Source organism: Syngnathus scovelli, chromosome 11 (genome assembly GCF_024217435.2).
Source record: "Syngnathus scovelli strain Florida chromosome 11, RoL_Ssco_1.2, whole genome shotgun sequence".
NCBI lineage: Eukaryota > Metazoa > Chordata > Actinopteri > Syngnathiformes > Syngnathidae > Syngnathus > Syngnathus scovelli.
Window position 1 is genome coordinate 10672467 of NC_090857.1, and position 27674 is coordinate 10700140.

Below are 27674 nucleotides of genomic sequence, written 5' to 3' on the forward strand. Positions count from 1 at the left end.
TGTGAGAGATTATACCGTTTTAGGATGCATAGCCTGACTTCCTTGTCCCTGGTGCATGTGAGCAAATTATTATGGAAATCCATCGCATAGTTTTATTAAATCAGTTTATGGCTATATCCTGTGACAGTCTGCCCTTTTATCCTTGTCTGGATGCATGTGAAGAAGGATTGTGCTTTTTTGTTCTTGTGAGGACCCATTGTGTTATGATGCATCTTTGTAAATTTTTAGGGATATTTTTGAATTGTATACCTGTATCCTTGCTAAGATTCATACGTATGTTGCATGAGAGAATCGTGATGATCCTTGTGACAGTGTACTGCACAATATCCTTTTTATTTGTGAATATTTGTCCTTGGGAGGACATGACATATGACGGCCCACATGAAACAATCTTGCTGCTTTATTTCACGTTTGAATGAAAGTCTTGCACCATTATTATTACTACAACTTAACACTTGTTTCATCCTCTTTGACTTTTTTTACAGTCTGTGACAACTCGCCCTGTCATCTTTTCAACCCCCCCTTAACCCGAGGGGAAATTGTCCATTAAAAAGTCACTGATGTCTTCTTTGTGACTCCTCTTTGATGGCTCCAAGGTGTCCTGAGGGAGAAAGTCAGCTTTTTTATCTTTTTGTGTGTGGGTTCTACTCAGAGGAGGAAAGACTCCAGGGAGTCGTGTCGGTTGCTTTGGAGTTATGAAGAAGAAACCTTGTTGTCATTTTGTGATGTCATTTTGTTTTGAGCACAGGAAAGGAAATTCTCAGTTTCCCCATCTCCACCGTTTCCCTCCTCGCATTCCATCTTCATACTCTCCGAGGAAACGTATGGCGCCCTCTGGTGTTGAATCTGTTGCGTGAGCGTGGGAGATGCTGCTTCGTCTCGTCTTTCATTGCGTGAGTTCAGTTTCATCTTTGTTTACGTTTGCAACTATAGTCGCCACAAGCACCAGCTACTATGAAAACAATATGAGATCAAACGCAACATGCAACACTATGCTTCACAACGCTTCATACCATTTTAAATATTTCAAGTCTTCAATTATAGTATTACATTTTTAAGGTCTTTTAAAAAAATGGAAAATAATTAATTTACTTATGGGAATGTTTTTCCCTGTGATTTCCTCTGTTACGGTTTGAACCACCGATTTTTCTAACTCACCTGTGCTTCATACAGGATCTGTAAAAATATCTCATTGTCCGCGTGTTCTTTTATTAGACTAATCAACAATTTTTTCAAAGGCAGCATCATTTGGTTGTGTAACAGAACAGTGTATTCATTTTCTTAATTTTTTTCTTTTTGTCCTGATTGCATTCTATGTATTGTTTTATTGTAACAGTCAAAGCAGCACCAGAACCATCTGTATTCCTTTTCACACACACACACACACACACACCAATCTTTTATTTTTTTATTTTTTTATTTTTTTTAATTAATCATCCACTTATATTTTCTAATTGGGGTCACGGGTGAACTGTAGGCTATCCCAGCTGGCTCTGAGCTATATGCTAAATTTCTTAAAATATTTTTTTAAAACTTCCACTGAAAAACTTTCCTATTCACCATTGTTGTGCTCACACCCTGTCGGATACAATAGTTTTGATTTGGCAACAACCTCCAGCATCTTGGGGCTTATGAACCATGTTGAAAGAGGAGCTTCATTTTGTCAGTTCAATGCTTTGGTGCCAAGAAAAAAAAATTCAACTATGTTGAAATGAGGTGAGGAGCTCCATTCAAACCGTTTAAAACTCTTGTCTAGTTTAACGGTAGTGCTTTGACACCATCGTGTCACCATATCTTATAGGGAGGTATCAGCTTGAAGCAACAACCATTCACTCACGTCTGTTAAATTTTGAATTATAATGTGCATTTTGGGGGAAAGTTGCTCCCACCCCTTTTTTTTTTTTTTTTTTTTTTTAGTCAAAACTGGTACTGATCATATATTTTTATTTCCTAGAGCCAGTCTCATTGTGTGGTGGTCCTCAAAGTGACCACTAATCCTTTACGGCTTTAGCCAGAAAGCCTCCCTCAAACTGCCTTCTCAGCATCAAGTCCTCGCATGTAAACACTGTCCCATAATACCATAATCCCTTTCCAATCGGCGGCCAATCGTTTCACACCGCCATGACAACAACAGCGGTGGAGCCTCTGTAGGTAGATCCCAAAAACCAGCGGACACTGGCGTCCAGCAGGGTCTCCACGCTCGTTAGCAGGAGGACATTGACACCAAGGTAAAGTGGAAGCACCAGGACGCCGAGCACGGCCAGCGAGGCCAGCGTCAAGTTCGAATCCCGCCGTCCCTCCCTGCGCAGCGTCTCGAAGGGCACCGTCGTGCATCCCTTCTCCTTGGAGGAACATTCCCGGCCGTCACCTACCATCTTTCGTGTGAGGAAGAGAAGTGAGCACATGACCAGGATCAGGATCAAGTCGAGGAAGGCCACGCCCCAACAGGGACTCATCGCTCTGGGTAGGGGGCTCAGCAGGTTGGGCAGACAACGCATCAAAGAGCCGCTGTCGGCCAAACAAAGCATGGCCCTGGCTTCCTCCGACTTCCATCGACACCGCAGGCTGAGGGCCACCGCCACCCACACCGACAAACAGCACAGGTAGCCAATGGCGTGACACCGCCAGCCGCCATTCACCGCATCATCTTCATCCTCCACTTCCTCCTTCCCTTCTTCTTCTTCTCTCGTTGTCCACAGAAATCGGGTGAGAATCTCCACGGCGATAAGGGGTGTGATGAGCATCAGCACAGCGCCGTAGGTGTGGCTCAGGAAGAGCAGGAAGCGGAGGGCGATCACGCCCGGCGGCGGCGTCAGCTCGGCGAACCACCGCTCAAAGAGGCCCAGGAGGCTCAGGTAAACTGCACAAAGACACCATTTGACAATGTTTTCACTCAACTTCCTGTTCAGGTTCAAGCTGAAGATGGCAAAGTCCACCAGGAACAGAAAACTGTGTACTGTAAACAAAACATGTATTTGTAAAACACCAAGGACACATTTGTGTGTCTGTGTGTGTGGGAGGTAGCAGTTTAGTGCCGCTTTGATTTTCTTCAGACAGTACCAAAAAGTAAATGTTCTCGCTATGCAGGACAGATCTAACTGGCAGTGAAAGGAAATACAATGCATTCTTTAAATGCAGCCCATGGGCAATTAAAACAACAGGGGGCCTAAAACTGACCCCTGTGGAACATCATTATGATAGAGCGGCAGGGTAGGATATAGAACCACACAGTCAAGTCCTGCCTTTCAAATAATGGTTCTAAACCACTTGAGAGCGCTAACAATGAAATCATTAGTAGCCAGCGCTAAAACTAGCGAGCACCCTTGCCGCTCGCTCACCTGCGAGCAGGAAATCGGTGAAGATGAGGATGCAGCAGCCGCAGAATCCCACAGGACTTCGCGACGTCACCAGCAAGGGCAGGGATAGGAGGCTGCACACAACTTTGAAGACGCACAACACAGACGCGCTGTCCAACACGCTGTCCATATCTGCGGAGAAATGACACACGTGCAGCTCAAAACAGGTTTGCCAATTTTGCCTTGAGGTGTAGCAGCTCAGGAATGTCAGCTGCTTAGCAGGCTAGAAATGTAATCATTTTTCCTGCACTTGTTTCTATTCATCCAGTGCTTGGAGATCGATACTTGAACTTTGCACTGTTTACTAAGATGAAGCATCGGGACATCATTTAAATGATTTCAAACAAACACTACTGAAATGCTTCCATGTTCAATACTGAAAGACTCACATGAAGCCTAATGATTTTGTTTTGCTCATATACACACACGCAAATGAATCATACTAAAATACACTCAGAAAATATACTGCAAGTTTGGATGTCTGCAAAAAATAAAAAAACTCAGCATGTGCAAGATTGTTTCAGTAGTGTGCGTGAGAAGTAATCCTGAATTATGCCACTGACAGCCCCATAAGATTTACACACACACACACACACACACACACACACACACACACACACACACACGCACGCACGCACACACACGCACACACACACACACACACACACACACACACACACACACACACACACACACACACACACGCACACACACACACACACACACACACACACAAAGTGGCATTCACTTAAATCAGCAACACAACATTGCACGGACGTTGCATGGACACTCAGTAAAAAAAACTAAATAAAAAAAATATCACCATTGTGAGTTTTCATTACCTGGTCGCCCCCCTCCCGGGAGTCTTCAGTGCCGCATGTCACTCCAGAGCTGTTAAATACATTCTCTTCCTTTAACCGCCCCACACCCCGTTTTGCTGTTGCTGATAACCCCCCTCTCCCCTCCCCTCGTGGCCTCCTAGGGCGCCTTGCTTGCTTGCACCTGGAGCAGTGCTGGGTGTGGCATTGTTTGAACAGGCTCGGGGAACCAGTCAGGCAACTAGCTGGACCACGAGACGAGCGTGTCGAGACAAACAAGGTTAGAGTGAAACAGAGAGGGAATTATTGAACTTGTTCGGGCAACTGCATGCTAATACACTGAACCCTCCCCTCCCTCAGGCCTTGTTGGATTTTCTTAACGTCTATTTTTTTCCCTAATTGTAATTATTGAAATTTTGCATGCTTTTTCTTTTTACGTTTTCGCACTTCTTTTTTGCAGAAAGTACAATTGGTGCCTTGATGTGAGTTTAATTCATTCCTTGACCGTGCTTGTAACTTTTCCTATTCTAATGACTGGAAGTGCCATTAATCCATTCCAGCCTTGCAAAGAAAATATTTTTTGATTCTGCTTGACAGATAGATTTGCCCTCTTCTCTCAGCTTCAAAACAGCTTTTCTCCCATAGACAGCTTTCTGGTCTTCAGAAACGAAAATTTAAAAGTTAAATCAGAATCAGCTTTATTGGCCAAGTTTGTGCATGCCAAACGTCATCAAATCAAAAATAAAAAGACAATAACAAAGAAAAAAGTAACAACAGGCCAGCTGATGAGAGGCCTAAATATTGTAAATGATGTTCAAAATTATACACTCCCGATGTTTTATGCAAGCAAAAAAAAAAAAATGTTGCCCAGTGTAATGATAATGGTGATGACGCTCCTCGCGCGGACCGCTCAGTCAGTCAAGTGTTAAGAGCGCCACCTGGTGCTGATGTGCGCACATCAGCGCGCGCGTTCACGTGCAGAATTTCCACCAACATAGAGGCAGCGCGTTCACGTTCCCTCCCATCGTCCTCTCTACCCCAAAATTCCCCCCAAAATGTGGCATAAAATGGGTTAAAAAAAGAAAGAGAAGAAAAAATCGTATTGCTGCCGGGGGTTCGCCTCCTGCAGGACCCAGAAGTGAACAACAGGCGACCCGGAAGGTTTGAAGTCCGCCTGACTGCAAATCGACACGAAAAGAAGACGAGTGGCGATCGTTGCCCAAAGAATCATCGTGCCAGCTGCGCGCTCACTCAAGCAGGTATGTGGCTTTTCCTTAAAAAAAAAAAAAAAATCCCGTCGACGTCGCGGAGCTTTCAACTCGCTGGGTTAGCGTCGTTGTTACGCAAGTCGTGCAAAAACTAAGTTGCCACCCCCCCCCCCCTAAAAAAAAAAAAAAACAAAAAAAAAAAAAAACGAGCCACCCTGCGGCGCCCCTGTGATAAATGTATATTTATCCCACCATTACGTTACATTACGTCGCATCCATTGTATGTGCACTGAAAATGTTGATTCCTGCACATCCTCCATGAAAGACGTCGTGTTTGTGGGAGGAAGTGTCATTAGTGTTGTGTTTTTTTTCCCCCTTCAAGCAGCCGGGATATTTAAAGCTGCAAAATGCAAGTCAACAAGGCGAAAGAGTGGTGCTGGCTGGGTGGGGGGGAAACAGCCACCCGACGTGCACGGGGACAATTGCTCTCCTGTGCTTACTCGGAATCGCCCGCTGCTTATAAAAATAAAAGCGAGGAATGGGCTGCCATTTTTGTTTCCCTTTTGTCTCGTTTTGGGCCAAAAGCAGAGCAGAGCAGAGGAGACGGCAGTCTGCAACGAGCCAGCGCACAATAAAACGTTGCGTCTTTTTAAGATGGAGCTTCACATTTTCATGATGATTGTTATTCATATCATCTGAAGATGACAGCCTCCCCCCAAATCGTCTCGCAGTAGTAATAATTGTTTTTACTGTTACTGCATTGATGGTGATTGATGACGATGATGATGGATTATAAAACAGGAACCCAAAACCGAGGAGTTTTAGTCGTGCATGCCGTGTTATTTTCAAAAATATAAAATAGATATAAATATAAAATTGACCTTTTTTTAAGCTTAGTTTGACTTTTATTTTATTGTTGTTTTTTCGAAATTAAATTGTATAGCGTTAAATAACCGTTTTGTGTATTTGCTTCATTTGACTATTTCAAATTGTTATTTTTATTACAAATATTTTTTACTCTACATTTTTCGTTTATACTATGTGATTTTATTTAGTTTTTTTAAGTTTAGTTATCTATGCAATAGTTCAAAGTTCAGTTTTTTAATGAACTTGTTCAGTTCTTAGTGCATACAAAAAATCTGAATTAATGCTCATTTTTAAGAATTAGAAATTAAAACAAAAACTGAATAAAGCAGTTCAGATAGTGGATGGAAGGATTGCATTTTGGGGGGGGGGTCATCTTAATGTGCAAGCTCAAATACTGTACAATCAAGGAATAAGGTGGAGTAAGAAAATGAACTGTCGGACATTTCAACTAAGGCTGTATCCGAATGTGCACACTGTTTCGTATAAAGTTAAGGGGTTATGCCATTTTGTAGGTCTCCGAATGTCAAAAATGCAGGGCACAAAGGCCATGGCTCAAATGTGAATATGAATAGGTTCTATCTTATCGATTATTTCATCGATTACCCGAGTAATCGCCCCCTCTTGCATCTGGCCTTAGTATCTAGCTTCTGATCAGCATGGGTTAAAGTATTACCCACAGTGCTTCCGTTTTACATCACAGCTGACCCGAATTACGATTGCTGGCGCTTGTGTGCCGCAAACAGCAAGCAGGAGAGAAGGCAGTTTTGAAATTTTGTGTCAGATAAAAGACCCTATGCCAGTTCGTTCACAAACAAGACAAGAGTTCTTTAGTAGTGATGTTTACTGGGAGCTTAGCTTTTGTTTGTTTTTTTAACCTTTTACATGGGGTCACTTGATAGTCTATTTTATCTTCAGGCACTGCTGTATCTGGTTTTTTTTTTTTTTTTAATAAAATCTCCATGTCTTTTATGAACATTTAGGTTTGATATATTATTATAATGGTGCTACGTGGAGGGCGAAGATGTATTTTTACATGGTACGAGAACCACTGGTTTTTGACTTGACTTACACTAACAATCCAATTAAAAGCAGTAATTAAGATGCCAAGTAAGCAGTTCTTCTATTCTTACGCCGCTACGTAAATGACTGTGTCCTTTCACAACCTCGGAACGCCGCAACCGGAGGGCCCCTGTTCTTCTTGCCTCTACATTATGCTTGGAGACTATTCGATTCTATGGTAGGCTGAGGTCGTCTTTACATGTGGTCCAGATGTGCAGAATCGAATTTTTGCATGCACTAAAAAAAAAATCTTTTTTTTCTTCCCATTGGTTTTCGTCTTTTGGAAACATTTCTCATTGCATACTTTGGCACTCTTAAACCATTCCTGTGTGTGTTTGCTTTAGCCGAGGCATAACACTAGGCCGCGTACGCCAGCCAAGAGCAACAAAAAAAAAACATTGGTCCTGTAACACCCCCCCCCCCCCTTAAATATTTGTCTAATGATGGCAGGCGCAGTAGTTCGCTTTCACCTCCAGCAGGCTCGTCTAACTTGCACGACACTTGAAAAAAATGCATTGCTTTTTGTATTACAGTGCTCTGAAGCACTTTTAGATACTGTCGTCTGTGTAGCAAGTTATCATTTGGTATTTGCAAAAGCATCCAGCAAATGTGCTAATCTTGTCATCATCCACAATTTTGCAGGAAAGACAACAGATTAGGTTTTCATGTAATTGGTTTAAAAAATGGAGGAGGTAGGGAGGGGGATCATAAGTAGCCAATATTAATCCTGTTAAAGTCAGAACCCTGAAGAACGTGCTATATAAAATGGTATGATCCTGTTGTAAAATCAAAAATGGTATGGTCCTTTGAGCCCAATGAAAAAAGAAATTTAACAAAATCATTATAATTTTGTATTACATGTAATTTTATTTGTTATATTTAGTATTTCTTTTTATGATGTATTTCTCCCCCACACAATGCTTAAAGGCTACTTTGTAGTTCATGGACTACCATTTGCTTTGTGGTTTGGGGGAAACTTGAAAAAGTTGAGTTATTAACGACTGAATTATTTACTATTTTTCGTCAGTATTTAACATGATACTTGGTTCACGAATGGTGCAGGACTATACCATTTATTTCATGGCGGGGGAAGATAGAAGTTTGACCATGTGGATCTCAGTCATAATTAAGATAACCTTTGCCCAATTTACTCTTTCTGTCAAATTATTCTAAATGACTGCTTCAAATGAAAATGTCAGATTTTTGTTGTCTTTTCAGGCTTGGGTTCTTCCACTTTCCGTTTGCTTTAAATGAAATTCTACAACTGTGATCTTTCCATGTGGAATTTGCATTATTGCAATAGTTGTTGACGTGCCTCATGAATGTCCAAATACCGCCAATCCTAAATGCTTACTTTAAATGTGAAATAAAAACATTCTAATAACATTCCAATTTTAAGAAAGTAATTATGTTTAGGGTATTATTTGTTTCACTCACCTTTTGACTGCTGCTGGTCAGTTGTTGGACATCCTGGTGTGTGATGCCTGTGTTTACGCTGATAACACTTTGACAGTGAAGGCTCCCCCAAACCACAGCGCCTCTCACGTGATTGCATATCTAACAGGCATGGACGCCTCTTCTTGCAAATGACTTCACCTTGTCTGCTCAAGGAGCTAAATAAAGATCCACCTCCTACTTGCCTCTGTTGGAGAAAAAAGTGTCTAAGTAGCACATATAAAAATGAAATGAAAATGCCAAATTAAGAAAAAAAAACACTATAAGAAATAGCCGATCTAAATGTTCTTTTTTTCTCGATGTATTCTAGAATGGCGGAACCTCGCTTTAACAGTCCCTATTTTTGGCCCCCGCCACCAGCCATGGCTGTCACGCAGGTGAGTCTTATTTCAAGTCTGCTCACTTTAAATTTTCCAGAGGAAAATGATGTGTTTTTGCATACCTCAGTCCTTTGAATTTTCTGATTATTCACGTAGTTACTTGGCAACGTGATCGAGGAATTCAGTAGGGAATCGTACAAAAATTATAGTATATATAGATATATAAAAACACCAGATCACATTCAAATGGAACTATTTTAGGAACAGCAACTCTGACAAACACAAAGCATCCTAATGAGTCTTCTCTTTTGATGGAATGAAGGAGCAGCTGATGGCGGAGAAGATTCGAGCGTCTCATCCAGCGCCTGTGACGCTCCCCTCCCAGCAGCCCTTGTTGTCTCCAGAAGGCGACCAGCACGTGACGTCCAAAGCCCAGCAGTCGGACGTCGTCCTGCACTCCAGCCCCGCTCGGCCCACCTCCAGCTCACTCACGGGTACGTCGTCACGATTGCATACCGAGCTTTTCACGTTTGTGAAGTTTATCACTTTGGTGATACGTGGCAAGCATGGTTATTATAGTTAACAGAAATGGATGAAATAACTCAAATTAAACATTTCAACATGAACCATTTTCAGTCATGAAAGGAAATAACAGAAAGCACTGAGTAAACCTAGAAAAATGTCCTTCATTGCTACAAATGATGACACCGATGTTTTCTTCAGGTCGAATTCTCGGCGACGTCAACTTGAACCTGGACGGCAAAGCGGCCATCAAAGCCAGGGGACTGTGGGAGGACTGGCGTCAGCTCATTGAACACCCTGCTCGGGCAAACCACCTCTCAGGTGACGGCATATTGTCTAATACAAATATTTAGATTTTCCTGATTATAAAAAAAACATTTTATCTGTGCGAGCAATGATTACTTTCATATTTTAGCATGAAGCGATATATCGATCAACTACTCAAGCTTTGAAGATGCTGTTGTGACTGCTTACATGCGAGGCAGTACATTCAAATTCCCCAGTTTCCTCGAATGCATCATTGTTATCGGGTCATCTCGTCCTTCAGGCGTTTCTCTGGCATCCAGAACAGGAAACCTCAACAACTCTGAGGTCACCTCGCCCGCCACGCCGCCCTCGGGTGCCTCCACACCCCACCTGCTCTCCAGCTTCGCCAACCCCCACGGGATGGACCCCGGGAGAACCAACGGAGGTCTCATGAGCCTACTCGGGGTGTCCAAGCCGCCGAAAGACGGGCGTCGGAAAATCAAAGCAGAGAACGGCTCCTCGCTTTTGGTGGTGCCGTACCCCATCCTGGCGTCCAGCAACGACCAGTCCGCCATCAGCATCACTGCCAAAGAGAAAACGTACAGGTACGCTAATCGGGCCGTGGATTAGAGAGGCTCAAGATGTCTACTACCTTCTTCTTCCTGTCCATCTATCGAGCACAAGCCAAAGCATCACGAGTCACCTTTGTATCCCGACCGCAGGTGTAAAGTGTGCCCGCTCACCTTCTTCTCCAAGTCGGACATGCAGATTCACTCGAAGACGCACACGGAGGCCAAGGCGTACAAGTGCCCTCACTGCACCAAGACGTTCGCCAACGCCCCGTACCTGGCGCAGCACCTGCGCATCCACTTGGGCCTCAAGCCGTATCGGTGCGCCTACTGCGAGAAGTGCTTTCGACAGCTCTCGCACCTGCAGCAGCACACCAGGTGAGATGCTCCAAAAAGACTTCTGTGTATGAAATACAGCTTCAGTCGTGTTCCATTTTAGTTGTTTATCAATTAATTTTCATTCAGAATCCACACGGGGGATCGCCCGTATAAATGCTTCCAGCCCGGATGTGAGAAGGCCTTCACGCAGCTGTCTAATCTTCAGGTAAACTCAAATTAAATTTTACTTGATTCATTATAAGACAACATAGTATGTTTTGTGATTATTGTTTTATATTTTATTATGGCAAAACTAAAATATTGTGGTTTATTTGTATTACAATAAAACGTTTTTTTAATAAATTTTATTTATAGATAAAAGAAAATATTTTCTTTTTTTCATTATTTCATTATTTTATCATTCCAAAAACAATAGTAATGTGCAATATACGTAATATACATGTCTAAGTTTGTCATTCATTTTGTATTATATTATTGTCATTTATTTTGTATTTTATTAATAAGAGCAATTATTGTAATGTAATTTACATTATTTATTTGCGTTATTTCTGCTTTTTAAATTTTATTTTACCTTTTAGGGCAAATGAAATACCAGATTTTTGTTGTTTGCAGTCTCACCAGAGGCACCACAACAAAGACAAGGCGTTCAAGTGTTCCAACTGCTTCCGGGCTTACTCGGACGCGGCGTCGCTGCAGATGCACCTTTCCGCCCACGCCATCAAGACGGCTCGGGCCTACTGCTGCAGCACGTGCGACAGAGCGTACACGTCGGTGAGTGAATGGTCACCGCTAGCTTAATTTTCTTAGAATTATTTCAATCATGGGGGGCCAACTGCCGCATACCACAAGCCCCAGAAATTTCCTTGGACTTTTTTCGACATTTCTTTTCTCTAAAACGCTCACCATCCATCGGCACGCCTTGCATTGCAGGAGACCTACCTCATGAAGCACATGTGCAAGCACGCAGCGGCGCAACACGGGGGGCCTCGGAGGAACGACGCCCCCCACCACCACCCCCGGACGGATGCCTCAGACCTGAGCGCGGCCGCCATTTTGTCCCGACATCACCTCGCTCTCTCCGTTTAGTATATGACGACAACCATATGGACTCGGGTACGACCAAAAACAAGAAACAAAGTGCCAGAGTGTACTAATATCCTATGAGGAGGTACAGTAATACTTTCCTCTGTATTAATTATAAATATATATATACGCATCTGGATTATGTCTAATGAGCACTTTGAGGCCTGAAAAGGACAGACTTATAACATTTATTGTGATGTCACAGATTGTTCTTTTTTTATACGCTCCCTAACTTTTTTAATGCTCGTTAAGGTATCTTCTATAAATAGTATGCGTTCCACGTTGATGTAAATATTATGTGCCGAGTTTTTTTGTATCATTGGTATTTATTCTTTTTGGCCACATTCCCTCCTGAGATCACCTATGTTTTGATAAGAAAAAAAGAAAAAAAACGGGTTCAACTCAGAGGCCGGCATATTAGGTCCACCCGCACAATTTAATACGAATAAGAGTTATCTTATATCACAAAATTTGCCTTTGCAAAGACAATAGTGTTAAGTTTAACAATCTGTTTATTATTGTGGTAGCCTCGTGTGTCCTAACACAAAAACAACATAGGATTGACTGTCAAACTCTTTTTAAAGAATAAAACAATAATCCGAACTTCACAGAGTGGCCAGTGATTTATTTTTATTTTTTTCCCAAATCACATCAGCTGTCAGACAGTTTTAGTTCATTTTTAATTCAAATAAAGTAAAATTTGACATTAAATTATTCATTTCTTTTAATTAAATAATTGATTTAAAAACTGACATTAAGCCAATGTTAAGTACATTTTTTTTAATGATCTTTAAAAAAAATTTAAAAAGCTGAAACGGGTAGATTTGCCGTATTCTCCTTTTTACGCGTGCATGACAATTTCGACATTGCCTGTACATTCGTGCATGTGCGCGTGTTTGTGTTTTGTCTTGGGTGGGCTTACACTTCCTGCACATTGGCCATCCAAAGTGGGTTGCCGCCTCCGAGGACTTTGAACATCCTGCCCAAATTCGCCTCCCCGTAGACTCGTGCCAGGCTGTCGTGTACAACTTCATTTCCCCTCAGTATAAAGTGCATTCATAATTTTTTTTAAAAGAGGCAGCGAAGAGGAGGGGCACAAATTGAGCTGATCCAGGGGAATTTGATTTTCCTCCAAACCACAGTTATGAGTGGGAGGGCCACAAGAAGGAGGAGGGGAGGCGAGGGTAAAGCTTAGAGGAAATGGGTGTCGAATACTCCTCCTATGCCGCTACACATTCCGACTCTCCACGAAAAGAGCACAAAAGGAGGATAACGTCAACTCTTGGGACAAAACTCCAAAGCATCCGGGAAAACTGGTAAGAATACGTCATGTCTTTTTATTCATCCAGGAAATTAATTTGTTCATATTCAAAAGGACTTGCAGTATCTTGCATGAACTTAATGCACTCAACATACGAACAGTCAAATGTGAGCAAACGTAAGCCACTACCAATGATGATGTAATCAGAGAGGACCGCTGGGAACAATTTTGCCCCAGACTGTCTCAGTCCATTCATTGAAATAGAAAAAAAAGAAACGTAGGAGATAGTAACACCATGAATGCCTTTGGTGTTCTCATCAAAATCATCATGAAAATGTTGCATAATTATGAAACTCTGCAATCTCATTAATAGTGGCAAAACATTTGCTCCCATACAAGTACAATGATAAATATTGTTCTTAAAATTGCTCTCCATCCTGTCATTATGTCATATTGGTGTTTTTTTTTTTTGTTCTGTTTTTACCTAAATTTAGTTCTTTTAATTATTTCTTTTTCTCTCTTTTCAATGCATACGTCAATCATTCTTGCCATTTGCAGCCTGGCCCAGTTCCTATCATCAAATGAAGAGTGGGGCTCCTCTATTCGGCATTTCAGATTGAAAATATATTGGTTTAACAGTGAAATTGTTAAGTGAATCATACTACTTGCTGAAGGTCCACCATGTGCTCATAAAACGTCAATATTAGCAAAAATATCCACCCTGTCAGGAAGCTCATATTTGTGTCTAATTATAGATATTACTATATATATTATATATTTTAAGTGTTGGACCTTGACCAAGTATACGTTTCTCACATTGTAACCTACTTTATTCAATAAATATGAAGTTCAACGGAAAATCTCAGCTTTATCTGTAATCTAATACCCAAATCTTTGGTCGTGCTCTAAAGCGAAACAGAGCGAAACAGAAATTGTCTCAATTCCAGTTCCTGTTTGGAATAAAGGGACTTTTTGAATGGTTAAATTGGGGTTCATGATGGGGTGGTGGGGAGGCAAATAAGACACAATCTTGCTGCTTATGTTCAAGTGAAAAAAAAAGTTATGAGTATGTGGGTTGTGATGTCATGGAGACAAAAATGCAAAATGAGAGAAAAGGGGTGTGTTTGTGATCTTGCTAATAGATAAAAGATGTTTAGGGGAGGGAGTCATGAAATGAGGCTCTTTTCGGGAGTCTGCCCCTCATCTTGGAGACATTTTATGAGGAAGCTGGACTCTGATTCATAACCGGGCCCACTTGCAACACTTCCTCAAGGCACTGCCCAATAATATATTTTCTTGTTTTTATTATAGCGGCCTCAGCCATGGTGTTCCTCCTCATATCCTTGACCGTACTGCATCTTGTCACCCTGTCTATGCTCCTTGTGGCTACCCTGGAGAAGGTGAATTGCACTTTTTGTCCGCGAGATGGCGTTGTTCCACCTGCTACAACTAACCTTGATATGTAATGTATCAAGCTCCAAGTCCAATTATTATTATGTATTATATTCTGTGCAGATGGCTCTCAACCATACAGTTGACTTAAATCCAGAAATTCCATGCAGCCTCTTTTAGACAGGAAATAATTAAAATCTGAAAGGCAAAAACTTCCTTCAGTTAAATGACATCACAATTGAGGTCATTGTCTTTACTCTGTGAGCTGTGTTGAAATGTGCTCTATAAATAGACTTTGCTTACTTTGAGTGTGTGTGTGTGTGTGTGTGTGTGCGTGCATGCGCGCGTGTGTGTGTGTGTGTGTGTGTGTGTGTGTGTGTGTGTGTGTGTGTGTGTGTGTGTGTGTGTGTGTGTGTGTGTGTGTGTGTGCGTGCGTGTGTGTGTGTGTGTGTGTGTGTGTGTGTGTGTGTGTGTGTGTGTGTGCGCGTAGTCCTGGTGGGTCTGGGACAATTCAGAAATCAGCGACCTGTGGTACAACTGTTTCCATGACAATGCCACAGATACGTGGCTGTGTGCCGCTACCAATGAGAGCGGTAAATGATCATTTGCATTTCTGCACGATTCCATAATATCGTCTGATGTTTAAATACTGTTGGGTCTTCGCTCGTTCCAGACTGGTTGCAGTCGGTGCAGGCCCTCATGGTGCTGTCCGTTGTCTTCTCGTCCATCTCTCTGCTGGTGTTTGCAGCTCAGCTCTTCACCATGTCCAAAGGAGGGCTCTTCTACTTGACAGGACTCTGTCAAGCCTTTGCAGGTATGATATTATTTGTAGAAGTTGTACACTGTATCATTTTTTACTGAATATTCATTTTCTTGATACAAAATTTAAATAGACAGGATTTTTTAAAAAGTCCTAATTCTACAAAGAATTTTCTAAACTGAAATTGAATATAGACAGTTTTTGCTAGTGCTGATCAATATATTATTATTTTCAATTCTTTATGTTAATTTTCATTACTTTACCTGTAACGTTTGCAGGCTTCACCGACTTTGCAGCTTGCCTCATCTTCACCTTTCACAGGAAGGAGATCCTTAATGACTCCAGCGATCTGGGTAAAGGTCATTTCGGTTATTGCTTCATCCTGGCGTGGCTTTGTGTCCCCCTCTTGTTGATCAGTGGCGTTCTGTATGGACACTTGCGAAAGAAAGAATGAAGGGGAAGAAAAAAAAAAAGTTTTTTTGCTTATCCCAATTTTTTTTCATTTCTAGTGTGGCCCTAATTTTGTTTTGTATCTCAGCCTAGAGGGCAAGGTGTGTGAAAAGTCAGAATTGAATGATTTTTTAATTAAAATACACTCATTAAAATTACAACTTTACCCTTGTTTATTTATTTCTCCACTAAAAACGTTCGAATGGCTTTACAGCCTTTACTAGTAATCTTACAATTTATCTTTTTCAGTAAGGGCCCTTAAGGATTGGAGAATCACTCAATCTGTCAACGGTTTATATTTATTTCCAAGATGCTCATGCTTCTTTGCGACTCGCCAGACTTCTAGCGACGTCACGGTATTGCCATGTAAGATTAATCAAGTAATAAAGTAAGATTTGGGTGGATTTTTTGGCGTCAGATGAATAGACAGAGCTGTTTGAATGTAGTGCTTAGGGGTGTGTCTTCCTTTGGTTACTCACCTTTTAACAGGTTGCGAAAGGCATTCTGTCAACAATGTTTTCTCTGGCATAGCAGTAGGAATTCAGAAATGTACAGGAAAGGAAATGCACAAGAAATGGGCTCTACAAAAACACAAGTGTGTACAGACTTGGTTGCTTGGTAAAGCTGCCAATCTGGCTGAACCAGTCCAAAACAAATCACATGTCTTAAAGAAAGGCTGTGTGACAATATTTGCTTCTGAGACAAACGCATCATGCAGATGATGGAAAAAGTGGACGCACCAAAGAGTTAATGCGTGAAAGTGAGGCGACGTTGTAATTGAGCGCAAACGGCGACAAAGTCTGTCAGCGCTAGTGCGGCACAGAATTTGCGGAATCCGATTACAATGTCGCCCACAAGGAGTGGAAGGCTGACTGAGATGACAGGCAAGGGTGGGAACGAGTCAAGCGAGAAGCACAGTCGCACAAGCTCCGTTGGAGGTAAGATTGACAACACCACCGCAACGGAAAACATGCGCCGACCGCATGACTCTCCTCTATGACTTTGTGTTTAGGGTCAATATGAAGCTCCAGACCTAACAGACATAACTCAAGGGACTTCCTCTCTGTAATCGTCATTGGAAGTCTTTGCCATCAAGCATTTGGTCCTCCGGATCTCATTGGACTGATGGCTGACATGAGACGAGGTCAGTAGTTGAGAGACTTAACATATCCTCATAGAGGTCGCAGCCATGCCGGGCTCCCAGGAAGCCAGTCTGGATGAGAATGCGGTGTTCCTGCCGATAACCCCGTCTTCCCCGGAGTTCCTCTACTCGGAACTTGAGCGCCATTCTATGGAGAAGCTCCTGGGTGAAGGTCCCAAAGCCTTTTACAACGCCGTCGGCGCAGAGTTCTTTGGCTCCTTCCTCTCTCCCGATGAGGTGGGCGAGATAACCAGCGCAGTTCAGGACTTTCATTTTACTCCCCTGCAAAAAGAAGAGACTGGAGGGAAAGTCAATCCGGGTGCAGCTGACCTCACCTCGTCCTACTTCCCGTCCCACTCGGATGTGCCCGCTCCGGGTTTGGAGCTGGGTTGGCCTGAGGCGCCTTGGGTGCGCATGGAAAACGTCACAGTGTACACGAATCCCTCCGCTGAGGGAGAACCTGCCATCAGAGAGGTCATCCGACGGCATCTGCAGAAAGCCAGCCAAGTATGCGTCTTTGAATTCTTATCATTCAGTGTGGGTAGGGCTAATTTGCATAAACGATGTCTCTTTAGGTACTTGGGATCGTGACTGACCGGCTGACAGACAGCACTATCATTAGGGATTTACACAACGCAGCCTCCAGGGGTGTCCCGGTTTACATCATCCTCAACCAAAGGACCGTTGAAGAGAAGTATACACTCCACAGGCTGGGACATCCGGTGAGTCGGGCTTGAAAGATTGCAGAAGCACAGAAGGTGGACACACTCAAACAGATTCTCCTACATGGTCCAAGTGAGAAAAGATTTCAAACTTGATATACTGCATTGTGAACTTGACTTATGATACGGTGTCGCATGCCTCAGTAATCACGGTAACGCCAGCGACAGTTCAACTGGTTATACAGCATTCAGGACAGTCTTCTTGTTACTGTTGCAGAATCAACAGAAGATGCGCTTCAAGCGAGGACAACAAGACATAATGATTGGAAACAAATAGGTTGGATTGCATATAATGACAATTCGGACATTCAACGATTATGACTGCAAGACTTAGACGAGGGCTATTCAGTTAGGAATTCGGTTGGGCCAAAGTTATGGTATCAAACACTAGGAAATGAATTGAAATACCTGTTGCATATCTTGGGTGCAATTCAGCCTGGGCCACTTTAGGTATTTTTCTTGGGCGTCTAATATTCCAAGAATTTAATGTTTCTGGGGCTTGATTGTTCCTGGGACCCATAATTCCTGGTGAGGACATTTCCAGGAATCCTGGGTTACATATATCTATCATACATATCCATCTAATACTATGTTTCAATTTAATTGCAGAACATTCGTGTTCGTGTTCTTGGAGGTAAAAGCTTCTGCTCGAAAAGTGGAAAGATGATTGTTGGCGAGTTGAAAGAGAAATTTATTTTGGTGGATTTGGAAACTGTTATTCATGGTAGCTACAGGTAAACATTCATATGAAAAACGTATTTTTATGACAGCAGCTGATGTTATATCAGGTTGTCTTCGTTCTCGACAGCCTCACGTGGACGGATGCTCACTTACATCGACATCTCGTCACCGTTGTCACCGGCTCGGCTGTGGACGTCTTCGACAAAGAGTTCCGGATCCTGTTTGCTGCTTCCTCCCCGGTTCCCAACCTTTGGGAATACGCCGTTCCCCACATGGAAATGACAAAGCAGCAAAAAGACTTCAAAGATCCAAGTCCTCCCAGACACTTGCACATGAAGCAAGAGATCCTCAACCCTCCTTCTCCACCGATGAACGTCCATCTGGACTGGGAGGCCATGGGTGTCATCCCAAGAGGAACCTTGACGGATAATCCTTTAGAGGAAGAGGAAGTTGTGGAAAAGGAAACAGCCTTGCAGAATGATATGATGTTTGATAAAAACACAGCCATTTTGGATACTTTTACTGTGAATGGATACAAGCCTACGACATCGAGAAGGTACGTACCCAGTAGATGAGGTGTTGTTTTGCATCCTAACCTCAAAACATACGGTGCAAAAAGTCTTGGGTAATCATTAACTTTATTGTTCTTATCATGAATTTGTCCCCATAGTCATTTTAAGTAAATTGTAGATTTGCGGGATTATTGTATAAATTCTAGCTAAATTGACGGCTCAGCTTCAGAAAACTTGTGATTGGTTTTGACTTAAGACTGTGATTTTCAGTCGACAGCAAGTGGCAAAATGCATATGGATAGTCACTAAATCATTGTTGTTAATTATTGTAAAACATTGTAAACACTATCAACATACTAGATGAATATTGTGAATTGATTATCAAGGTAATTTGTTTATTTCAGAGGTGTATATATTAATTATTATTGATTGACAATTGTGATATGTGAATTTGTGCCACCAGCCTTGACTGATTTCTTTTTTTGTGTGTGTACCTCATAGGGTATGGGACAGCTCTCCAATGACAAACAATTTGCCGGACAACGTAAAACTTTCCAAGTGAGTTTTATAAGGGAGATATATGAAACATTTTTGGTGAAATATAAAAATGTGCTTTTCTTCCCGTACTTAAAAGACATCAGAAATGTTATTAATTTAATTTAATGAAGTACATGCAATAAAATAATGTTCCTCTCTTTATTTCCAGTTGGGCAGAACATCACACAGAAGAGGTAGTATCCCGGCAGTTCTCCAAAGACCTGAGAAACAGCGCGGACGACAGATCGTTGTCAGCGTGGCGAGACAACAAGGACAGCGACTTGAAGCAAAATGAATTTTTATTTTCTTCAACGAGGGAAAACTGGCATGAAAGTCCAAATTCCTGCGTGAGAGAGGAGAGCGACTTGGATGACATCAGCTCCAACATTGAAAATGTAGCCGCCTCAAGAGTAAGCCGCTTCTTCAAGTTTTTAATTTCATATTTGAGGATTTATTTGAATGTGTCTGCTTGTAGAAGCCCTTAATCTTGAGGGTGCCGCAATCGGAGAGCTTCAACTCGATGAGTGACCTCATGAAGAGATTCAAACCTCAGAAGAAGTCAGAACTCTTCAGAAGAGGCTCCATGAACAACATGCCCGAGACAACCCTCTCCATGATGGACCTCCGAGCGGATGCACCCGGCGGCGACCCGATTCCCGATGAGAGAAGATTCTCTGTCCCGAGGCTTAATTTCAACGTAAGCCCTTGCTGCTGCATTTTGCTGCATCACTAATCACATGACCTCACGTGACGTGATTAAAAGCCTTGTTTTTAATGCACAGGCTTATGAGCCGGACCAAATGACACCGGGCTTAATCCTGATGAAGAGAAGGAACGACGTGGTCAAGTCAGCCCTGCAAAGACTTCCACAGGCCTCCAAGATCAGACCTCGCAGCTTCGCCCTAGATTTGAACTGGAAGCCTCTAAGGGAAAGAAAAGGGGAGGAGGAGGAATGAGCTGCCGCATAGTATAAGCAAGCTCCATCTGTCTTGAAAGAAACTACAAAACCTCGCTTACCTCTGTAGTATTAAACACTCGAACAAGAAAAAAGACTGACTCAAGACTTGGATCGAGTTTATTTTTGTGGACGAGGAGTTAGCCTGTCCCACTCCGACTTGTGAGGTTTTTGCTCTTGGAATCTCATCTGCGACCTTCATGTTGGAGATTTCATTTTCCCTGGTAGTCTGGCCTTCTCCAAAAACATACATGTTGGATCCACAGGTGAAAATGTGAGCATGTTCATGCTGGATCGATATACGCCGGTGGGGCTGAGAAAGTAATTTATATACATATAGTTTCGAATAGAATAATAAAATGCAGAGGGGGTTAAGTGGGGCTACACCAAACGCTGGTGTAACGCCATCCATAGATAGGCTCTAACTCATCTGTGAGTGATTTATTTTTCTTGTATTAACCATAAAATGTAAAATGTTGTCAGTCTGTTTTTGATTATATGTGACTATTTTAACTATGTGAAGTTTGAGAGTGCTCTCTGTATAAATTGCTATCTAAATAAAATGTCTTTGACTTACTATAGAAATTAGGGAAGTTGGCAGGGATCATTTCGGTGCAATAGAAAAGGGATAATTCTTCTTCGTCCACATAAGACGGCTGGAGATAAGATTTGAAGCCAGAAGCTCAGAACTGTGAGGTTGAAATGTTAAGCACTCCTCCACTGTGTTTCATACAATAAAAAAACTAAACAAAATGTTTCCCACAAACGACCGGGAGTGACCGACGATTTTGAGTTGACAATCCTGTCTGACTTGAGGTTGTGACCTTTAAGAGTAGCCACAATTATCCTTATTTTTAAAAAAATAAAATAAAGACCATATATGTGTCTTTGTATTTTCCTTATTTGTTGAAATGTTGTCTTATCCCCTTTTCCCATCAGTTCAGTTTATTTTTAGCAAGCACGGTTTTGCTGTTTTGCTGGAAGAGCATTATGTAAAAACATATTTTTAAAATCTGGTTCTGAATGTCCTCCAATAAGTGGCGCTGTTCGTGTCGTCGTTCACGTCGCTCTCCATCAAAACGCTGAAGAAGAAGAAGAAGCGTTTGCGGAATCACATGTTCAAGCCATAGCAATGTGTTAAATCTTTACTACCCGAGCTATTTACGCATCTAGAAGGTACGATGGTTCGAGCAATAAGGTAAGTCTGGCTAACGTTAGCATCAACGTAACTAAGGTCTTTTTGTTATTGTCACTTTATCGTGTTTGAATTGTCGCTTTGTTTTTGTTTTTTTGCTAACAGACGTAAAAAGATCCCGAAGCCTGTTAAACAGCAGCAATTTGATGAAGATGATCCAGAGGCATACAAAAACGTGCCTGTCCCTGATAAAGTAAGCGTTTTTTCCTCGTATGTTTTGGTAATGTTGGAATTTGTATCTAAAAGTAACTGAGTAACTTAACAGCGCTGGAGCAGTTAAATTATATGAATGAAAATGTATGCAATAATTTTGCAATCTTTAATTTCTCATCGCCAGAACTCCAAGGACATAATTGATGAATTTCACGATGAGAAGATTGAGGTAAAAAAAATAAGATTTTTTTTTCTCTTTTCATTATTGTTATTAGTACATATATATCGTAATTATATGTTTTTTATATTTATTATGTTTGATCCTATGTACAGCGCTTGGACTCTTAAGTGTTTCTAAGTCTTTGAGACATGGCTACGTTTGGGTTTGAACTATTGAACTTATTACTGGAACACTTTTTATTATTTTAATGGACTATTTTTTGTTCCTCTTAAACTGGTATTTGTTTCTATTGGTGTGGGTTTTTAAATTTTATTTATTTTTGACTGAGTTTATATTTTGGAATTTCCAAACAGAAACTCCTCGCCAGTGGAGTCAAGTTGCATAGCGATGAGGAGGAACTGGATGATGAGGTGGGATTCCGTTTTCCTGTTGGAGTTTAACATGAAATAAAATGTGAGTTCCAGAGGAAATGTATGCTCATTTCTGCAGGAGGAAGTGATGGCCTTGGATGATTCCGAAACGGATGATGAGGACGATGAAGATGAGGAGGAGGAGGAAGAGGAGGAGGGCACTGACATGGAGAGCGATCTCGAGGGGAAGAAGGAGGAAGGTAAGACATGAGGCTGTAAGATGCTGACGCTAGTGCACTTAGAGCTCGCTTAACTTTGTATTGTCCTCTCAGAGCTTCCCAATGAACTTGCCTGGGGTACCAAGAAGAAGATTTTCTATGACACTGACTACGTGGCCACAAGTGAGCATACTATATAAAAGAATTACACACAAAATTGTAATATTAAGGATGAAAAATTCATTTTTTCGAAAAAAATTGTTAATCCACAAGAAAACATCCCACTACTCATAATCTGTTTCCATTGAATTTTTCCAGAGGGAAAAAAGGCACGTGATGAGTTGGTAGAAGAGGAAGAGGAGGAGGAAGAAGAAGCCAAGAAAATCCAAAATCGTTTGGCAGAACAGCTCAGCGAGGAGGATTACGACTTGAACTTTTTCCAGGTATTTGTAACATCATGCTTTACCTGTCAGGAAATGCTCTCTTGTGCAAATAAATCACGTGGCTCCACATGAAGGAGTTTGCTCCAGAGGAACAGACCGAGGAGACAGTTGTGGAAAAGGAGAAGATCGTCAAGGACCTGAAGCAAATGTCCCTCAAAGAGAAAATGAAACTGCTCAAGAAGGAGTCGCCCGAGTTGCTTGAACTCATTCAGGACTTCAAGGCAAAGGTACACAGGGAGTGTGATGGCTGCTAGTAAAGCAACCAATGAGGTGGAAGCTAAATGGAATTGTTCATGTGCAGCTCACAGAAATGAAGGACCTACTGCAGCCACTCATGCAGATGGTCAAAGATGGAAGAATTCCACCAGGGAAGGTGACCTATTTTATTGTATTTAGTTCCTTTATTTACTTCTTATTGGCATAACGTAATGTGTGGTTGTTTGCTTTGATGCTTAGTTTCTAGCCTAGTCTTCTTATGGAACTCACAAAAACAAAATAGTGTTCAAAAACACAAAACAATGTTTTTTTTAAAATGGAGATTAACCCTCCAATGTCAAGCACATTGTCCTTTGCTTTTGTTTCCGAAAGGGTGCCGACTACCTGAAGACAAAACATCAGCTTTACCTCAAGTGAGTATGCGGGTTTAAAAGTGTGACGTTCACGAACGAAGCCGTCTGACTTGCCAAGTCCTCAACTTGAGCACTTCCTGTTTCAGTTATTGTACAAACATCAGCTTCTACCTGGTGCTCAAAGCCAAACGAATCCCCGCTCACAACCACCCGGTCATCGAACGACTGCTCACTTACAGAAATGTAAGTCTTTGACATCTTCATGCATATATTATGATCACACAGTTGATCATCTTTTCATGATTTTTGTCCAAACAGTGGAGTGGCACCAAAGCTGTTAAGTCATTATATATTCTGTGTTAAGGACAAGTTTTGTCATAGGATACATTTTAATTTCTAACCCTGCCTTCCTGCCTGCAGCTCATCAATAAACTGAGCTCAGTTGATGAGCGCCTGGCGCCGCAGTACAGTAAGCTGCTGGCTGCTCAAGAGGACGACGAGATCGCCCGCAGAGCAGCGGCTGAGAAGAAAGCTGGTTTGTCCGGCAAAAAAGACCAGGTTAAAAAAAAAAAATTGCCGTAGTAGAAACAAGCGACGAGGGGAAATACGTGGCCATCCACACCTCTGTGTGGCCGTGCATGTCAATTCCTGGCAGATTCCTGACACAGATTCTAACGAGGGCGTGTTTGCGGACGTAGGATTCCGCCAAAGAGGTGCCAGAGATGGTCGCTGCTTCTGACTCGGACCTGGACGAGGAGGCGGCGTTGCAATTCTACAGAGAAGTGGAGCGAAGGATGAAATCGAAGAGGAAGATAAAACCACAGAAAGATGAAGAGTGAGTGAAGTTTATGAATTCAGGATTAAAAAAAAAGCTAATATTTATTTTATTCATTGTCAACAATTTTGCAGGGTGGACGTGGACGAGGAGGAGTTAGATTCAGAAGCGAAGAGAGGCATCACGTACCAGGTAATTTTTTCCAAATGATTGGCATAATCGATGACATAATCAGTCCAAGAATCAAAGCTGAATCCAACAAAAATGACATCAACCGCTAACCGCCCCCCTTGAAGAGTGAGCATTCTGATGGCAAAATGTTCCAAACACATCTTAATTTGGTGCCTCGATCTTGTCGCAGATGGCCAAGAACAAGGGGCTCACTCCCAAGAGGAAGAAGATCGACCGCAATCCTCGAGTCAAACACCGGGAGAAGTTCAGGCGGGCGAAGATCCGCAGGAAGGGCCAGGTGTGTAGTCGCAAACATCTCCACATAAATGCGTTTCAGTGTACGCTTATGTTCCACATTGACCGCTTGTGTTTACATCAGGTCCGAGAGGTTCGGCGAGAGGAGACGAGATACAGCGGAGAACTGTCCGGTATCCGTGCAGGAGTCAAGAAGAGTATCAAACTCAAGTAACACCTCAATGCACTGCAAAGCTGTTTAGTGGAATGTGCTTGCACTTTTAAAAAACCTGCAATAGCAAAACTGACATCATTCATCTTTTTACAATCTTTAATAAGTTGTTACATTAACAGGTTAAGATAATTGAACAGAAAAAAATATTGAAAAAATGTCAACCATTGAACATTTTAGTTAAAGTTAGTGTGAACATTATTCCTAACAAATACTGATATTTATCTTGGTGATATTTAAACAAGACTGATCAGGAAAGTCCTCTTCAAATTTTGAAGTATGGCTCAAAATTGCCTGTTACAAACAGATTGGTGATGTTTTTCAAACTATTCTACAATTAAAGCCAAAAATCAAGCCCACATGCATCTGATGAAAACTGTGATGGCAGTTAGCCCACTTGTTGTTCAATGAAACGCTCGTGCGCCGCTGTCAAATTAGTAACGATCCTCTCCTCGATCTCCACCTGGTTGTTGACGTCCTCCTTGGAGAGGACCACCTCGTGCTGGCTGGTAGGCGTCACCACCACCACGTAGCCTCGCCGTGAGTCCAGCACGTTGGCGACCACCGCCTGGTGCCTGTACGTTTCCAGCGCTCGTCGAGCCTTGTCCAGCAGGATGGCGGCGTCCGTCTCCAGTTTAAAGGATATGACGAATGCCTGTGGCGCCCAGTCTTTCACCAGCGGTGATAAAATTTTGGGCACCATCTTCAAGCTTAGCTGCAGGGAGACAGGGATTTGTTGATGAGAAATTAAATACAGTAATTCCTCACTACGTCAGTCAGTAAAACAGGAAAAATGCTCAGAATAGGCATAATGTTTGAATTATTTGGGGCTCACTTGAAGCGGTCCGTTGGAAGATTGAATTTTGTGCTCCGGCATGTCACACGCTGGGATGTAGAAATCTGACACAGCCGCCGCCAAGTAAAACATGGCCTTTGATCCTAAAACGCACAAGTTTGTTAGAGAACTGCTAACACCAGTCGACGCTACGGGCGTTGATGCCGACCTATGGCGTTGAGGGACTGTGCTGACGCCTTGAGGAGATGCAGATACTCCGACAAAGTGCTGAACTCGATAGGGAGCAGGAGTTGGGCATCTGTGACCTCCCGATACTTCTTCAGCACTTTGGCCATGTTGGGGAGCACCTGCGGGTTCACCACCACACGGTCTGGTTCTTGAGCCCCGCCTGAGAACTCCAGGGCGTCCAGCACGTTGATGGAGGAGAGCGTGCGAGCGTACGGGTAGAGTGAGCGATGCCTGTGCAGGAAGACAACGGCGTAACCGGTCTCCAAGAAGTACTCGGCGGACTGCGCTCCCCTCCTGCCGCTGCTAAAATTATCCAGAAAGCGAACGGTGCGCGACTCCAGTGGGACTTTGGTGCCACCCGATGAGATGAGAACCACGCGGCGGCCTGCCTCAGCGTGGAGTCGGGCAAAAGCAGCTATCCTCTCCCGTACCTCGTCCACATGGGAAGGAGCAGCAAACTCTTCAGCCAGCTTGCCATCAATGGAAGACACTCTGGGTTCTGCCATGGCCTGCAGAGAGAGAGGAGGCACACAGATATGAACAAAACGGGATGGATTCAAGGTACAGTAGGCCAGTCGTGACACGGGGTGAGTAAAGTCATTTTTTAATTATTTTTATTTGCCAGTAATAATGTTTTTTCAAGTAAAATCAATTTAATTTCTGTACTCCTCTATAAAACAAACGCACTGATTGTTTAATCGCACAGATAATGAAGATAAGATAATAAATGTGAATAAATCTCCACCGAAAGGATGCAGCATGTTTCATTTTGGTTGCGAAGTTTAATTGTCAATCACTTTCATTTTCGATTGCTCGCTGACGCAGTGTCATAACAGAACTGTCACTTTTGCATAAACAAAAGTTTGTCAGCAACGCCCTCATGTGTCCGTGTCATAACTATACTTTGATTATTAAGGAACTACAAAGCACATCGAGGGGGAGACTTACTTTTGACTCCAAATTGTGAAGAAATATGAGAAGTATGTCTTCCACACGTCACAATTTAGACACTTCCTGAAACTGAGGCGCGCTCTTCTTCGCTTTGATGAGAAACAAAATAGCGCCCTCACATAGATATCTGTGGTACTACTGCCACGCCGATGGATGATGGATGATACCAAATAAAGTTCAGATGTTTAAGCAGGCATTTCCTGACTTAAAAAAATAATCTATTACTGTTATTTGTTTCCTGGCCGAAAGATTACACAGTATCAGTATGGTGTTCATTTTATGAATAGTAGTGTTATGCCTTTTTCAAGTGGGTCTTGTGTTTAAATAATTTAGTTCAATATTTTGTGCTCAGTTAATCATATGAGTTAGTTCGTTGATTAAATCTTTATTTATTCATAAAAAATCGGTGGTAAAATGTCAACCTCTGACTTAATAGTACCAGTGATGAAGCAACAGGAGACGCTGTTGTATTGCTGAATCAAGCGCACTGTCCAGAGGAACCTTTTCCACACACTTCTTAGTGATCACCTAGCCAGTTTGTGGACGTATATAGTTTCAAATTTATCAATTAAGTATGCACTTATCACAGATTGTGTTATGCTGCAACTGAAAATCGTGTCGGATAAAAGTATTATGGTGCAGGAAATAGTGATTATTTTTATATTCGTGTGTGCGCGTGTGTGTGCGTGTGTGTGTGTGTGTGTGCGCGCGTGCGCGTGCGTGCGTGCGTATGTTATATTGTTTGTTCATTTTACAGATGTTATTTGGGGCTTTATTCATATTGACGATTTTATTAAACCATGCAATAATTTTGGCGTTGTTGATTTTCAGTGGCAGTAATGACTTAAGTGCATCCAGGACTAGTGTGGCTATGAAAAATATCATAAAAATAAATAACGCATCATTTGATTAATGTTAAATTTAG

General features: G+C 42.2%; 6 protein-coding genes and 1 long non-coding RNA gene across 11 annotated transcripts; 4 read left to right on the top strand and 3 right to left on the bottom strand.

Moving 5' to 3' along the window:
- Positions 1-382: 382 nt before the first annotated feature.
- LOC125977703 (uncharacterized) lies at positions 383-3486 on the bottom strand. The gene is made up of 2 exons (XM_049734552.2): positions 3339-3486; positions 383-2860 (listed from the first exon to the last, which is right to left on the bottom strand). The coding sequence occupies exons 1-2, from the start codon at positions 3484-3486 to the stop codon at positions 2112-2114; spliced, it is 897 nt and encodes a 298-aa protein (XP_049590509.1). The 3' UTR covers positions 383-2111.
- An 856-nt stretch (positions 3487-4342) lies between these two features.
- Positions 4343-12450, top strand: znf362a (zinc finger protein 362a). 3 transcript variants are annotated; one of them, XM_049734543.2, is made up of 10 exons: positions 4343-4454; positions 5304-5433; positions 9074-9140; positions 9406-9577; positions 9807-9926; positions 10153-10456; positions 10574-10798; positions 10886-10964; positions 11372-11530; positions 11690-12450. In XM_049734543.2, exons 3-10 carry the CDS (start codon positions 9075-9077, stop codon positions 11843-11845), a joined length of 1281 nt encoding a protein of 426 aa, XP_049590500.1. In that variant the 5' UTR covers positions 4343-4454; positions 5304-5433; position 9074; the 3' UTR covers positions 11846-12450. The 3 variants fall into 3 exon arrangements, with proteins under 3 accessions (XP_049590500.1, XP_049590501.1, XP_049590499.1); XM_049734544.2 differs by lacking the exon at positions 4343-4454 and having other exon boundaries at positions 4474-5433; positions 9412-9577; XM_049734542.2 differs by lacking the exon at positions 4343-4454 and having other exon boundaries at positions 4476-5433.
- Positions 12451-12839: 389 nt separating this feature from the next.
- Positions 12840-15871, top strand: LOC125977706 (epithelial membrane protein 3). 2 transcript variants are annotated; one of them, XM_068652449.1, is made up of 5 exons: positions 13097-13158; positions 14415-14503; positions 14986-15088; positions 15169-15309; positions 15534-15871. In XM_068652449.1, the coding sequence occupies exons 2-5, from the start codon at positions 14426-14428 to the stop codon at positions 15707-15709; spliced, it is 498 nt and encodes a 165-aa protein (XP_068508550.1). In that variant the 5' UTR covers positions 13097-13158; positions 14415-14425; the 3' UTR covers positions 15710-15871. The 2 variants fall into 2 exon arrangements, with proteins under 2 accessions (XP_049590512.1, XP_068508550.1); XM_049734555.2 differs by lacking the exon at positions 14986-15088 and having other exon boundaries at positions 12840-13158.
- Positions 13160-17593, bottom strand: LOC125977707 (uncharacterized). Its single transcript, XR_007484715.1, has 3 exons — positions 17443-17593; positions 15519-17335; positions 13160-15301 (listed from the first exon to the last, which is right to left on the bottom strand). It is a non-coding gene; the product is annotated as an uncharacterized lncRNA (long non-coding RNA).
- Positions 16895-21132, top strand: fam83e (family with sequence similarity 83 member E). 2 transcript variants are annotated; one of them, XM_049734536.1, is made up of 8 exons: positions 16895-17353; positions 17422-17568; positions 18178-18302; positions 18377-18805; positions 19263-19319; positions 19468-19708; positions 19774-19995; positions 20081-21132. In XM_049734536.1, the coding sequence occupies exons 1-8, from the start codon at positions 16895-16897 to the stop codon at positions 20252-20254; spliced, it is 1854 nt and encodes a 617-aa protein (XP_049590493.1). In that variant the 3' UTR covers positions 20255-21132. The 2 variants fall into 2 exon arrangements, with proteins under 2 accessions (XP_049590493.1, XP_049590494.1); XM_049734537.1 differs by having other exon boundaries at positions 19468-19693.
- Positions 21133-21292: 160 nt separating this feature from the next.
- On the top strand, positions 21293-25133 carry utp3 (UTP3 small subunit processome component). Its single transcript, XM_049734541.2, has 16 exons — positions 21293-21451; positions 21554-21641; positions 21786-21830; positions 22136-22192; positions 22272-22392; positions 22465-22533; positions 22669-22793; positions 22868-23020; positions 23095-23166; positions 23382-23422; positions 23509-23605; positions 23783-23920; positions 24061-24197; positions 24272-24329; positions 24499-24606; positions 24688-25133. The coding sequence occupies exons 1-16, from the start codon at positions 21435-21437 to the stop codon at positions 24775-24777; spliced, it is 1416 nt and encodes a 471-aa protein (XP_049590498.1). The 5' UTR covers positions 21293-21434; the 3' UTR covers positions 24778-25133.
- Positions 24856-26883, bottom strand: ppcs (phosphopantothenoylcysteine synthetase). Its single transcript, XM_049734551.1, has 4 exons — positions 26747-26883; positions 25779-26307; positions 25610-25713; positions 24856-25489 (listed from the first exon to the last, which is right to left on the bottom strand). Exons 2-4 carry the CDS (start codon positions 26302-26304, stop codon positions 25163-25165), a joined length of 957 nt encoding a protein of 318 aa, XP_049590508.1. The 5' UTR covers positions 26305-26307; positions 26747-26883; the 3' UTR covers positions 24856-25162.
- Positions 26884-27674: the final 791 nt, after the last annotated feature.